The sequence below is a fragment of the Ailuropoda melanoleuca genome, chromosome 1 (genome assembly GCF_002007445.2).
Source record: "Ailuropoda melanoleuca isolate Jingjing chromosome 1, ASM200744v2, whole genome shotgun sequence".
In the NCBI taxonomy this organism is placed as follows: Eukaryota; Metazoa; Chordata; class Mammalia; order Carnivora; family Ursidae; genus Ailuropoda; species Ailuropoda melanoleuca.
The window spans coordinates 99206133-99219512 of NC_048218.1; the positions used below are offsets into that span (position 1 = coordinate 99206133).

Consider the following 13380-nt stretch of genomic DNA (forward strand, 5'->3'; position numbering starts at 1 on the left):
TTCTGTGTATTCTCCCTGAATTAAACCAACATGGGAATAGCTTCATTTTTTTGGAAGGCAATTCTAACAGTTTCTAAACTTTTGAGAGATACCCGCCCATCACGTGTCAATTGTCAGCCTTACACTCACGCAGAAAAGAGTGGCACACATTGATAGGAGATGAAGAAGATACTTAGGAAGAATATATTTATTAATTACAGACATCAATCTATTTTATTAATTACAGATATTATCTAAATGGCATGAGAAATGCCACTATAATGCTAAATGAGAAAAAACTAGCTACAAAGTTAATAGATATGTACTTTCAATACATAAAAATATATTCTTTTGAAAAGGTGATGTCTTAAGGGGCACCCGGGTGGCTCAGTTGGATAAGCATCCAACTCTTGATTTCCACTCAGGTCACAATCTCAGGGTCATGAGATCAAGCCCCACCTAGGGCTCCAGACTGAGTGTGGAGCCTGCTTAAGATTCTCTCCCTCTCCCTCTGCCCCCTCCCCATTCTCCTCTCTTGTTCACTAAAAAAATTTTTTTTTAATTTTAAGAAAAGGTGATGTCTTAAAATAGGCATAGTAATTGACTCTAGGTGATATAATTTTTTCTTACTTTTTCCGCATTATTTTTATAATCATGAAAAAAAATAATGAAAGCTATTCTTTTTAATCGTGCTACCTTATGTTGCCTGACTTATTCCACTGAACCCAAACTACAGTGTTTGAGACACAAGTTTATGGTGAAATTCCAGAATTTTCCTCTGGGTACAAAAGGAACCCAGTAAAAATGCTGTCATCCTCAGGGCTGACATATACCCCATTCCAATCTTTTGAAACTTCCAACCAGACTTGGTCCCCTGCACTTAATTTCAGGATGATGAGGAGAGAGGCCTGGTCTATTTCATGACCATAGAGCGTTTCTCTGGACTTGAACCGCTTCCTCTTCCAGGCCACCAGGCTGATGTGAGCTGGTCGGCTCCTCACAGTGACATGGTAGGAAAAAACATATGCCCCAGGAATACTACAGTTAAATTTGCCAGTGACAGGGCTGTAATTTCCTTGGTCATTATAGAGAATCTTGTCAAATTTGATAGGGATGTTGGGAGGAGGGAAAGGTTTCGATAAAGCAGCGCTGAAAGCTGACCGCACAACTCTGGCCACCTCCCCCTTGGAGCCTTTGAGGCCCCGAGAGCCCTTCTTGCCAATAGATCCTCGGACCCCTTTGCTCCCAAGCTCACCTTTTGGCCCCGGTGGTCCCACAAGACCAGGGGGCCCTAACTCCCCCTTTTCTCCTTTGACCCCTGGATCCCCTGGGGTCCCGGGCAGGCCATCTGGGCCGCCTTTGCCCTCCGTTCCAATATCTCCTTTGCTACCTTTTTCTCCTTTCAGACCTTCCTCGCCTTTTTCTCCTTTTCCTCCCCTCTCCCCAGACTCTCCGCAGTAGCCTTTCTCCCCCATCTCACCCTTCTCCCCCTTGGCCCCAGGCTCTCCGTTCAAGCCTGGTGAGCCCACAGCCCCCCGGTCTCCTTTATCTCCTTGGGTACCATTTGCACATGTGTCCCCCTTGGAGCCCTTTTGTCCTTTCACTCCCTCCAGTCCGATGTTTCCTCTATCCCCCTTTGGACCAAGGCCACCTGAAACAGAAAATTAAAATGATGTTTAAGGATCACATAGGCTACGAACAGAACGCCATCATCACCGAGCTCACGGAACAGAAACGAAAACTCATGACTGGGACTGCAGACCTGGCTCCTGCCCCAGCCACGGCTGCACCATTCAGATCGCGCTGCTCTCTCACACGGGGAGAGTTACTGCCACCAAGAAGCCAGAGCTTACGTTTACATCTCATAAAGCTGGTTCTATTTTAGTGCCCCATTATAGTCCATTCCATTTTGCATTCTGGCCCCGCCTAAGTATTCTAAATCTCCATTACATCCATCCAAACCCAAAATTTTATGGGCAAAGAAATGGAAACCCAGAAAGATTCAGGGATCTTTTTTCCCAAGGACAGCTAGACTGAGGACACGAGTTCACATGCTTGTATCTAGTCTCCAAACTACCAGACAGTACTTGTTACACTCCAGCAATCACTGGATTATTAGAATAATAGCAATTCATATTCCATCTTACCTCCCAGATGACTTTAAGCACAAGCAGGAAGAAAATTAGGAGCTATGCTGTGTACGTGACTGCACACGACAGACGGTTTATACTCTACCTGGTTCTCCAGGTTTTCCTGGGTACCCTGGAACTCCACTTGTTCCTTGGTCCCCACGTTCTCCCTTTAGTCCTGAAATGAGACCAAGATTACCTTTCTTCCAACTATAGTAGCTATGATGTAACTAAGATCCATTCCCCAACCACGTCACACTCCAATGCTTCCCTTACCAAAACGCATAAAAGTAAAACATGGAAAAATAATAAATTGAGCATCATTAGAAATACTTTGTTCTGATTGATGATAAGCCATTTAAATGAGGATAGTGCCAATCTCTTCAAACAGAACTCAGCTTTTCCACCACCCCTGACACACACATTCCCATAGCTCTTCAAATCTCTGTTAAATTCATGACATTTTGCCTTGTGTGTTTATTTGTGTTTTTCCTCTTACGAATTCTGAATGTCTCTGAAAATGTCCTCTTCTTTACATTCCTCACAATGCCTAAAAAAAGACTGTCACCACCATATAAGTTTAAATCTAGAGCACAACATTCTGCAGTTAGCTAAAACTAATCATATCGAAAACCCTTCCAGGAAAGTAAATATAAATATAAAGTCCTTGACACAGAGCATAAACAAGAACCAATTTCCATTTTGTTTGGAAAATTTTTCATCCACACTTTGGACAAATCGTAGAACTGTGAGAATTCACGCTTGAAAAGAAATCTAAAGATGCAGGTTTTTAGATATTTGCCATAGTAACACAGAGTGGATTTTCATATTGGGCCTGCCTAAAGGCCCATCCTGTTACAGTAGGACCACACCAAGTATATTTTAATTATAAATAATAATAGTAATAATAATAGCTAACTTTTACTGAGCATTTCCTTTGTACCAGGTAATGCTTCAAGCTCTTAACATGATTTTTTAAAATTTTATCCAGCCTTTTAAATTCAAAATTAATTCTTATTTGATATTAATACAGCCTCTTGTATAACAGGGAGGCTCATGTAACAGAGCACATGATATTAATTGGAATAGTTTTCACTTACAAAACTTTATAGCATCTCTAAGGTGGAACAGATTCTTTTTAAGATTTTATTTATTTATTTGTCAGAGAGAGCACAAGCAGGGGGAGCGGCAGGCAGAGGGAGAAGCAGCCTCCCCGCTGAGCAAGGAGCCTGATGCGGGACTCAATGCCAGAACCTGGGATCATGACCCGAGCAGAAGGCAGACACTTAACCAACTGAGCCACCCAGGCATCCCAAGCAGATATTTTTATCACCACTTTTTATTACAGAAAAAACAGGTATGAAAGTTTACAAATTTGCAGACTCAAACATGACTGCATATAACATCGGTTGGCATCAATTTGCCAACCATGTTATTTATGATATAACTAACTTTTTTTGTTTTATTTTTGCAGGGAAAAAGAAATCCTAAATCAAACACAAGTCATGAGAAGGGACTCCCCCAGATTTCATAAGACCAACTGGAGAAATTTCACCATAAGCTGCTCAGCAGTTTTCTAAGTAGCTAACCCCTCCCATTACCATTCCACATACTATTTACAATTTGGAAATTCACCCGTAGGCCATCAGGAAAATGTCTGGATCCCTTTGGACAGAACCCAACTCTGAATGGAAGTAAGGGACCAATTCTATTCCCCATCCTTGTCAATACTCATATGCCAACCATCACTGCACAGTTATCTGGTTCTTAAGTGCATTTAACTGCTTACACTGGATATACTTAACCAGGTTGTGGTTAACCAGAATTGCAATCATTCAACTCATTGATTTTTCTAACTTTCAATCTTAACCAAGAGTCCGAGCTAAGTCTGGAAGTAAAAGGAAAGAAAAGTTGCCACTTTATAGACACTGGCTGAATGAATTTCTGCTTTTGATCCTTCATCAAAGCATATTCTGAAGAACCTTATCTTAAGATACTCCCCTGTTTTTTCTCCTACTTTCAGAAGTCTAGCTTCCAAAATGTATGAATCACTGGGGAGGTTCATCACTCATCTTTCTTTCACAGGGTTTTCTGCTAACATAATTCAGGCACAAAAGGATTAAATGTTTCTGAGAATGAAAATCGCATAGCTGACAAGTGTGAAGTAACTCTCTCACCTTAGCATCTTTTTTGAGTAATTACTTCCTTGAATGTTCTACCAGAAACGAGTTAGACAGTTCCTGAGCCATGTGGAGGGTGATGTATAGATGATATTAGGTCTTTTGACATGTGACACTGAGGCTAAAACATTTAACTTGATGGATAGATGGTATTTCTACAGGCTGGCAGTATTCACTGAGGAATTTCTAAATGTCCCAGTGAAGCTGTAACCTTCCCTCAATGTCTTGAAGCACTTCGAGAACCAGGGATTTCCCAGGACAGGACACCCTCCTGGCTGATACTTCTGCAGAATTACAGAATTTCTGAGCTGGAAAAGATCTATGAAAGCACACATAACCACAAATCTTCTTTGATAGTAAATATGGTATAAATAAGTTATCTAGTCTATTCCCTTTGGTTTCCAGATAAGGTAAAGTGACTGGTCCAAGGTCATTGTTACAAGCTCAATTTCTTTCATTTTAATTCAGTGCTCTTCCCACCATAGGCATTGCCCAGATTTGAGCAAGCCAAAGGCCATGTCCTACTCTCCTTAACAGAGATGCTACCCACCTAAACAGATTATTCTATAGGATTGCCTGCTCTAGTTAGTTCTATCTAATACAAAATTAATTTGTCTCATAAGGAAGAGCTCACTCAGTAGTATACAAGAAAGGACACTCCCCCCAGAGGCTCCCAGTCCCTAGGTCAGCTGTGTGGCCAATGAGAGATAGAAAAGATGTGTGAGAGCCTCTGTGTGTGCAGGGGAAACGAGATGGAGAGAGAGAGAGAGAAATGTTACCAGGAAAGTGTAAAATTTTTCAATGGGCTATTTATAAAGTTAACATTTTTATATCAAATACAACTTACAAAATGCTTTATCAAGTTTTTGCATTTTTAAAAATGCTTCCACCTAAGGGATGCCTGGGTGGCTCAGTCAGTTAAACGTTTGCCTTTGGTTCAGGTCACGATCCCAGGGTACTGGGATGGAGCCCCGCATTGGGCTCCCTGCTCAGTGGGGAGTCTGCTTCTCCCTCTCCCTCTGCTCCTCCCCTCTGCTCATGCTCCTTCTCTCTCAAATAAATAAAAAATATTTTTAAAAAATTGTTCCACCTGCAAGAATATGGTATTTACTTAGCAAGTTTCTCTCCTGAAAAATGGTGCAGAACATGTCTTGAGTTTTGATGTGAAATCAGTATAATTACCTACCCTTCTCTCCTTTCTGACCTTTTGGCCCTTGGGGCCCAACAACTCCTGGTGGCCCTGGGATCCCCATATCACCAGCCTCTCCCTTAAGACCTGGAAATGAGATTTAAAAACCATTAAGATAAAAAAAAAATTCTCTTTTGAAATGCATTAGTTCTGAAAAAAAAATTTTTTAAGAAGTCATTTTATTGAGACCAATGACTGTTAGTGTCCAAATAATAAAATCTGGGTAAGAAAAAACTACTACCTAATTCTCAGGACAATATTTTTGTCTGATTTGTAATTTTGTACTACCTGAATAGATAAATCGAGCCCATTAGCATTTGTCACTGGATTTGTGGCAGCAATCAAATGATTCAGGGAAGAGTGCAATATCGAACAAGAACAAAATGATTATCTGGCTCTTCACCTCATGTGGACCACACTTTCAAATTGTAAGTAAAACCACAACACCTAGCACTTTGGGTTTTCCCATTCACTCACTTCTGCAATTCTTTGGGAACGATCACAGAGGGACCTGTACACCCGCACCCTGATGGGTTCTCGGCATCAGCCATTGACATCCCAGCCATCCTTTCCCTCATGGAGCTGAGAGCCCATGAAAGATAAACAGGGAACAATAACCACACAAATAAGTAGAAGTTACCACAGTGTAGTTAGTGATATGGAGGAAAATAGGAAGGTCCTATTACAGACTGTGGTAAGAGAACCTAATTTATGGGATCAGAGGAGACATCCCTGGGAAAATGGCATGAAGCTAAGATCCAATGAACAAATTAGGATTTTCTGAGGCAAAAGAAGAAGAAGAGGAAAGAAAGAAAGAAAGAAAGAAAGAAAGAAAGAAAGAAAGAAAGAAGAAGAAAAACAAAACTATAAATGAGTATTTCAGGAAAAGCAAGTGTGGAAAAGACCATGGTGTTTTTAAGAAACTGAAAGAAGAGCAGAGTAGGTGGAGCTAATGATCGGATGAAGGAGGCTGAGCGGCAGGCGAAGGTCAGATGGTACAGGGCTCAGATGTCATCGGGCGTCCTGTCTCATCCAGGCAGTGCAGGTCCCTTCTGCTTAGCTGGGCCACACAGGGACCCTGAACCTAGGATAATTACCCTTCCTGCATGCCCAGCCCTGTTTGAGCCATAGGAATTCTTCCACAACCCCTGATTGGAATAATTTGTGGCCAGGTTCATTGGAAGTTAACCATAGATATAAGCGAACTCAATGAAATTGTACTCTTTCATCTTAACTTCATCTTAGTTTTTGTAACTAAGGCCAATGGAACAGGGAAAATTATATTCAACAGAATTTTTCTTTGAAAAAACACTACATCTGTTTGGAAGAAAGTGCTTGTGATGGAGTTAAAGCTGAAGGCAAACTCATATAACCAAAGGTGGTGATTAAGTTCTGTCTAGAAAAGAAAGGAGAGCAGAGAGGAAAGGAGTGGAGAAGGAATGGGCAGTGCGGGCAGAAGCAAGCAAGATGGCCGGTCGCAGTCCACTGTGCAATGTCTCCCTTCCTCATGAGCCCCAAATGCCCAGCGTGGTTATACTATTGAGGAAATGATAAAGGGCAGCACCCAGGTTGGCACAGGGAGCACACGGAAACCTCACGGGAGGGCACAAGAGGCAGCAAGGCTCCCCCATCCCTCTAGGTGACACATACATGTGGGTGAGATTGGTGTGAATACTGGAAGGCTGGACATATGGGAAGAGCAGGGCCTTCAGGGTGCACAAGCCAAATCTGACTCCACATTTTGCAATTAGAGGCAGTATAACCTCTAGAATTACCTAAACACTTTGGAAGCATGATTAAATCATCCACTGAGATGTAATCATATTGTTAACAGTTTGTATAAAGATTAGAAACAGTAAAAAGTGCTTAATGGTTCTTGGTACATAGTAGGTAACTATAATTATAACTGAACTAAGTGAGAGAAGCTGGAGATAAAATTTCACGTGGAACCTGACCTTTGCTAGCTATTAGCTATATCTGTACACTTTAAGATATTTTCATCCAGAAACTATAAAATTAGGCTTGTGACTTTTGAAGTCTACATTTAGTATCTACATTCCAGTGGATAATGTAAATGTCATGTATGCAATGTGTGTGTGTGTGTGTGTGTGTGTGTTCATGTGGCCAAGAACTGAATGATAATGAAGAAAAATTAAAATCATTGTGTTCGAGTAGGTTCATTTTAATTTTCGAGTTTGATTGATGTCCCTCTTACGCTGGAGCTCTAATTTTTTTAACAAAACAGTATTTTTGAAACACTGGAAAAGCTAGAACAAATGTCTATGAATCTCAGAAACAAGACCTTATTGGGCTGAGTATTTCCGAAGATAGGAAAAGACTCCTACTACAGCCAACTGGAAAAAGAAACACAGTTATTGAGCGTTTATCCTACCCAGGCACCGCACTGAGCCTTTATATATATATTACCTCATTCCATCTCTTGATGACCCCATGAAGTTGGTGTTATTCTTATCCCATTTTCTACTTTGAAACCTGAAACGTGGGTAATGAAGCTTCCCCAAGGTAGGACCGTGAGAGACAAGACATTCTGAGCTCTTAAACACTACGCTCTGTGCAGAACCAGTCAGACTAAAATATATGAGCACCCCAGGCAGGCAAAGAATTTGGCATATCTCCAAAATATTTGTCCTATGTATTTAAAGGAGAGACTGAGCTCTGAGAACAGCCCAGCTAATCCACCGCTGGGTAAAACAAAAGCTCAGATGTGACAGACCACGGCCTTAGAAGACAGTTTAGCACCAGCTGTGTTTACTTGAACATGCCCTTAGGGGTGTTCACCCCCCAAGCAGCTCACCAGCCAGAGATGTGATGCTAAGAGAAATTCTGGTAAATGTAATTTTCTCAGTATCATTGCATTTCCAATAATGTTTCAGCAACCCAGAAATTTCTGTGCCCTGACCACTGCCCAGCAATTGTACCCTTTAATTCCAGCTCTGCATGAATATTAATCACATTTCCCAAAAGTTTCCTATTATAAGATGAAATGAATGAAAAGCTTCATGAGGATGCACAATTCCTGATTTTATAACTTTAAGTTCTTCAGGCAAGACACAACAAATATATCTATATAGTCATTTTTTCCCCAGGGGATAGCAAATTTGAAATTGACATTCTGATCTCAATTTTACCTGAGTTCTCGGCTATATGACATGTAAAAGCTAGAATGTATTACAGTAAAACCCAGCATATGCATCATGTATACATTAAAGGTATCCGGAATTTTGAAATATGTAACCATGATCTTCAATGGAGAAAATGGTAGGGCAAGGGTACAGTGTTGCCTTGGAATTTCAATGAGGAGCAAACTGAATCCTGCCCCTTATGCTCCACCTCACAGATGTGACATTTCTAATCCAAACTACGAAAAGCACTCCAGAAACCCATCAGCACACACTCTACCTAGACAGCAGGATTTTCATTTACTCCTTTTATAGCAGCCACTAATGAGATGACTGTACTGGTAGCAGAGGAGTGAAGAATCACGTGCCAGTGCTGAGACTGGTAGCCCAGTTTCTGCTCTAACCAGCACTGTCCAATAGAACTTTCTGCAGCGATGGAAATACTTGTATCTGTATAGCCCAATGCAGCAGTCATTGGCCACATGTCGCTAGTGAGTATTTGAAATGTGGCTACTGTGACTGCGGAACTGAATGTTTAATCGTAATCATTATGTTTATTAATAGCAGCACATGTGAATAACGGGCAACACAGCCCCCATTTGCATTCATCACCATGTTACACCTAGGCCTGTCGCCATTTGCAGGACCACGTAGAAACCCTCCAGCCAATTCTGCCTCCAATCCAGCTCTCTACTCCAAGGAGATCCAGGTAACAAATATGGCTTTGGGTATTTTCAAGTACCTGGCTTTCCAGTCTCTCCAGGTTCTCCTTTTGGCCCAGGTACAAATGAGCAACAATCACAGCAGTTCAAAAAGAAATCGGCCGCGTCAAGAGTGAAGTTTTCAAAGGGGAAGAGAGCGGCGGCGCTGAAGGCAGACTCTAGGGCTGGGGGGCTGGGGGCCGGCTCTGCCATGTCAACTGCTTCCGTGAAAGGAATGTCCTCTTCTTCTGGAGCCGGGCCACTGGACGGCTTGAGACCCTTCAGCACCTCTTTTCCCTCAGATTTCTTCGTAAATTTGGTCCGTGGTGTGGTCTTTGCTACTGTGTCCATATCAGCGATGGCCAAAATAATTATAATGGCACAAAGCCAAGAACACATCCACATATTTGAGGCTGGAAGAAAGATATAATGGGAATATATATACCTATTACATGAGACCCCAATGTAATTAGTAAGTGATCTAGACATATAGGAAGGAAATATAGATTCATATATGAACCATAAGAATAAACAGTATGCATAATATTGAATGATATTTTAATGTATTTTAATGCAAATATATGCTTGAATCACAACAGGATATTTTATTTACTTAAAGTATTTATTTTAAGGAAAATTTTGCTTCAATTCTCCTTTCTGGTTGTTTTCCTAGTGTTACATGTTCTAAAATATTGTTCTCAATCATTCAAATTATCTTGCCAACTAGTAAACATGATCTATAATAAATGCAACATGACTTAATAGCTTATACACCCTGTGGAAAACAAATATGTATAATTTCCTGACTGACCTCACTCAGATTTATAGGAATCAAATACATCTGTATTAGAGGGAGATGAAAAATATTGAGCTGAGTAGTTTATTCCAGCAAACTCAATTATTTCAAGAAAAAATACTGGTGAAAGAGTCCTTAAATCTACTAGGGCTAATGGTCTTGTTGTGAGAGCAATTTTTTAGAATCTATTGTAATAAATGGAGAGAGAGAGAGAATAAAAAAATCATAAACTTGAATATATGCGATGTCCTTAGATTCTTCACATGTCATTTAACTCTCCAATTCTTTGCTTTATAATTTGAGGAGTTTTTCTGAAAAGTCACATTTATCCTTGTATTATTTTAATGGGGCAAAGAGTGACTATTCTTATTAAGGCTTTTATGAACCAGAGTGATATGATATAAAGTTCCCAATGAAGTGAAATTGTGAAGTTCTTAGTGGTGCGGTACCCGGCAACTCAAAGCAGTCCAGAGGCTGCTAACAGATGGCTGAGGTTAGAAATGCATGTTTTCTGGTTGGAAAAAGGAAGAGTACAAGGGTAAAGGGAATGGAAATAAGGACAGTGATAACACCTAGTATATAGAGAGCTCTTACTATGAGTGGGTGCCTTACATTCATCATCCAATCAGTTCTCAAAACAGGTCTGCCAGATAGAAGACACACCATTGATCGCCTTCACAAATAAGGACACAAGGACCAAGAGGTTAAATGCCTCACTCAAGATCACACAATCAGGAAGTTGTGAATTCAGAACTGAAATCCAGTTCTGTTTAACTTCTAAGCCTCAACCCTTTCCCACAAATCACATGGCATTTTTAGGGATGAGATTAAAGAACAATAAATCCAAGCATAGGATCAATGGAAGAGCTAGAGAGGAGACAGAATAAATCAGAACAGATGAGAATGGACAATGTTAGGATGCTACATTTCTAAAATCATATAAAATCCAAAAATGCTAACTTTCCTTCGAGTTGTCTTTGCTACCATATTCATTCATTCAACCAGTATTTACTGAATATTAACAATGTCACAAGCACTGAGAAATCAAACATTTAAGCCATGGTCTCTATCCTCAGAAACCCTTGAGACAAGGGAAACGAAAGCAAAAATAAACTATTGGGACTACATCAAGATAAAAACCTTCTGCACGGTGAAGGAAACAATCAACAAAACTAAAAGGCAACCTACAGAATGGGAGAAGATATTTGCAAATGACATATCTGACAAAGGGTTAGTATCCAAAATATCCAAAATATACAATATACAAACACCCAAAAAAATAATAATTCAGTTTAAATGGGCAGAAGACATGAATAGACATTTTTCCAAAGAAGACATACAGACAGCCAACAGACCAAAAATGCTCAACATCACTCATCATCAGGGAAATGCAAATCAAAGCTACAATGAGATACCACCTCACACCTGTCAGAATGGCTAAAATCAACAACACAAGAAACAACAAGTGTTGGTGAGGATGTGGAGAAAAGGGAACCCTCTTACACTGTTGGTGGGAATGCAAACTGGTGCAGCCACTGTGGAGAACAGTATGGAGGTTCCTCAAAAAGTTGAGAATAGAACTACCCTATGGCCCAGCAACTGTATTACTAGGTACTTACCCAAAGGATATAAAAATACTAATTCAGGGGTGCCTGGGTGGCACAGCGGTTAAGCGTCTGCCTTCAGCTCAGGGCGTGATCCTGGCATTATGGGATCGAGCCCCACATCAGGCTCCACTGCTACGAGCCTGCTTCTTCCTCTCCCACTCCCCCTGCTTGTGTTCCCTCTCTCACTGGCTGTCTCTATCTCTGTCGAATAAATAAATAAAATATTTAAAAAAATACTAATTCAAAAGGATACATGTACCCCAACGTTTATAGCAGCATTATCTACAATACCATATTATGGAAATAGCCTGTGTCCATCCACTGATGAATGGATACAGAAGATATGAGATGATAGGTAGATAGATAGATAGATAGATGATAGATAGATAGATAGAATGGAATATTACTCAGTCATAAAAAAGAATGAAATCTTGCCATTTGCAACAACATGGATGGAGCTAGAGTATTATTCTAAGTGAAATAAGCTCGTCAGAGAAAGACAAATTCCGTATGATTTCACCCATATGTGGAATTTAAGAAACAAAACAAATGAGCAAAGGGATAAAAAGAGAGAGAGAGACAGACCAAGAAACAGATTCTTAACTATAGAGAACTGCTGGGTACGAGAGAGGAGGGGGGGGGTTGAGTAAAACAGGTGATGGGGATTAGGGAGTGCACTGGTCGTGATGAGCACAGGGTGAGTATGGAAGTGCTGACTCACCATATTGTGCACCTGCAACTAATATTACACTGTATGTTAACCAAGTGGAATTTAAATAAAAACTTAAAAACTCAGGCACAGAGAAGTTAAGCAGCTTGCCCGAGGTCACAGTGTGAGTAAGCAATAGAGCTAGGATTAAAATCTAGGCCCATTTGACTCCAAAATCAGCCCGTGCGCTTTCCACTGTGCTATGCTGCCCGAGGATTAATGTGTGATCATTGAGGCTGCAGAAGGAGTAAGTCAAACACTTCATGGAGCTCAGCTCCAGACCCTTCAGTAGAAGAAGAAAGTGGTTTCCCACAGAGAAGAAACAGGAACTTACTGGGACACATGAAGAGAGATGAGAAGTCTGGTTCTGATAGTAGAATGTATTAGCGTGAAGCAAACAAAGTTACAGAGGGAAACAAAGCACGTCCAACCAGACACCAAAGAACGACAGAAAAGAAGGAACGGAGCAACTAATATAAGGAAGGTGCTCACTGTCCCTATTTGGGAGCGTGAATTGTCCTCATATATGTTTTGCTTGCATTGTGGCTTCATGCTTCCCAATTTAAATATAGGTGTTAAAGGATAATATACTCCTTTATATAATATATATAATATAATATAATATAATAATATAATATAATATAATATAATATAATATAATATAATAACCTTAAGACTATGACGAAGATTCCCAGGAATCAGAGATGAGGAAAACATAAAGCCCTTTGAAACACAGCAAAGCAAGAGTTGATAGCAAGCTGACGGTGCATATATATAATTTCTTTTTAATTGGAATTTTTTATGTTTATACAAAGACATAAAAACCTAACCAAAGAAAACTTCCACAGTGAATTAAGCAAGTAAGGGCTTCTGACCAAATTTTAAGTCACTGAAACAATAAAATATAACTCAAATACTAAGTCTGAAGTTTAATGCGGGTATAAATCTTA

General features: G+C 40.2%; 1 protein-coding gene across 1 annotated transcript in view; it reads right to left on the reverse strand.

Annotated features, from left to right (window-relative positions):
- Positions 1 to 591: 591 nt before the first annotated feature.
- OTOL1 (otolin 1) overlaps positions 592 to 13380 on the reverse strand; it is a 191707-nt gene continuing 178918 nt past the window's right edge. Inside the window, exons 8-11 of the mRNA XM_034663538.1 lie at positions 9360 to 9731; positions 5475 to 5564; positions 2215 to 2286; positions 592 to 1630 (exon numbers count right to left, since the gene is read on the reverse strand). Coding sequence (XP_034519429.1) covers positions 732 to 1630; positions 2215 to 2286; positions 5475 to 5564; positions 9360 to 9731 — 1433 coding nt within the window. The 3' untranslated portion in view covers positions 592 to 731. The remainder of the gene's footprint in view (positions 1631 to 2214; positions 2287 to 5474; positions 5565 to 9359; positions 9732 to 13380) is intronic.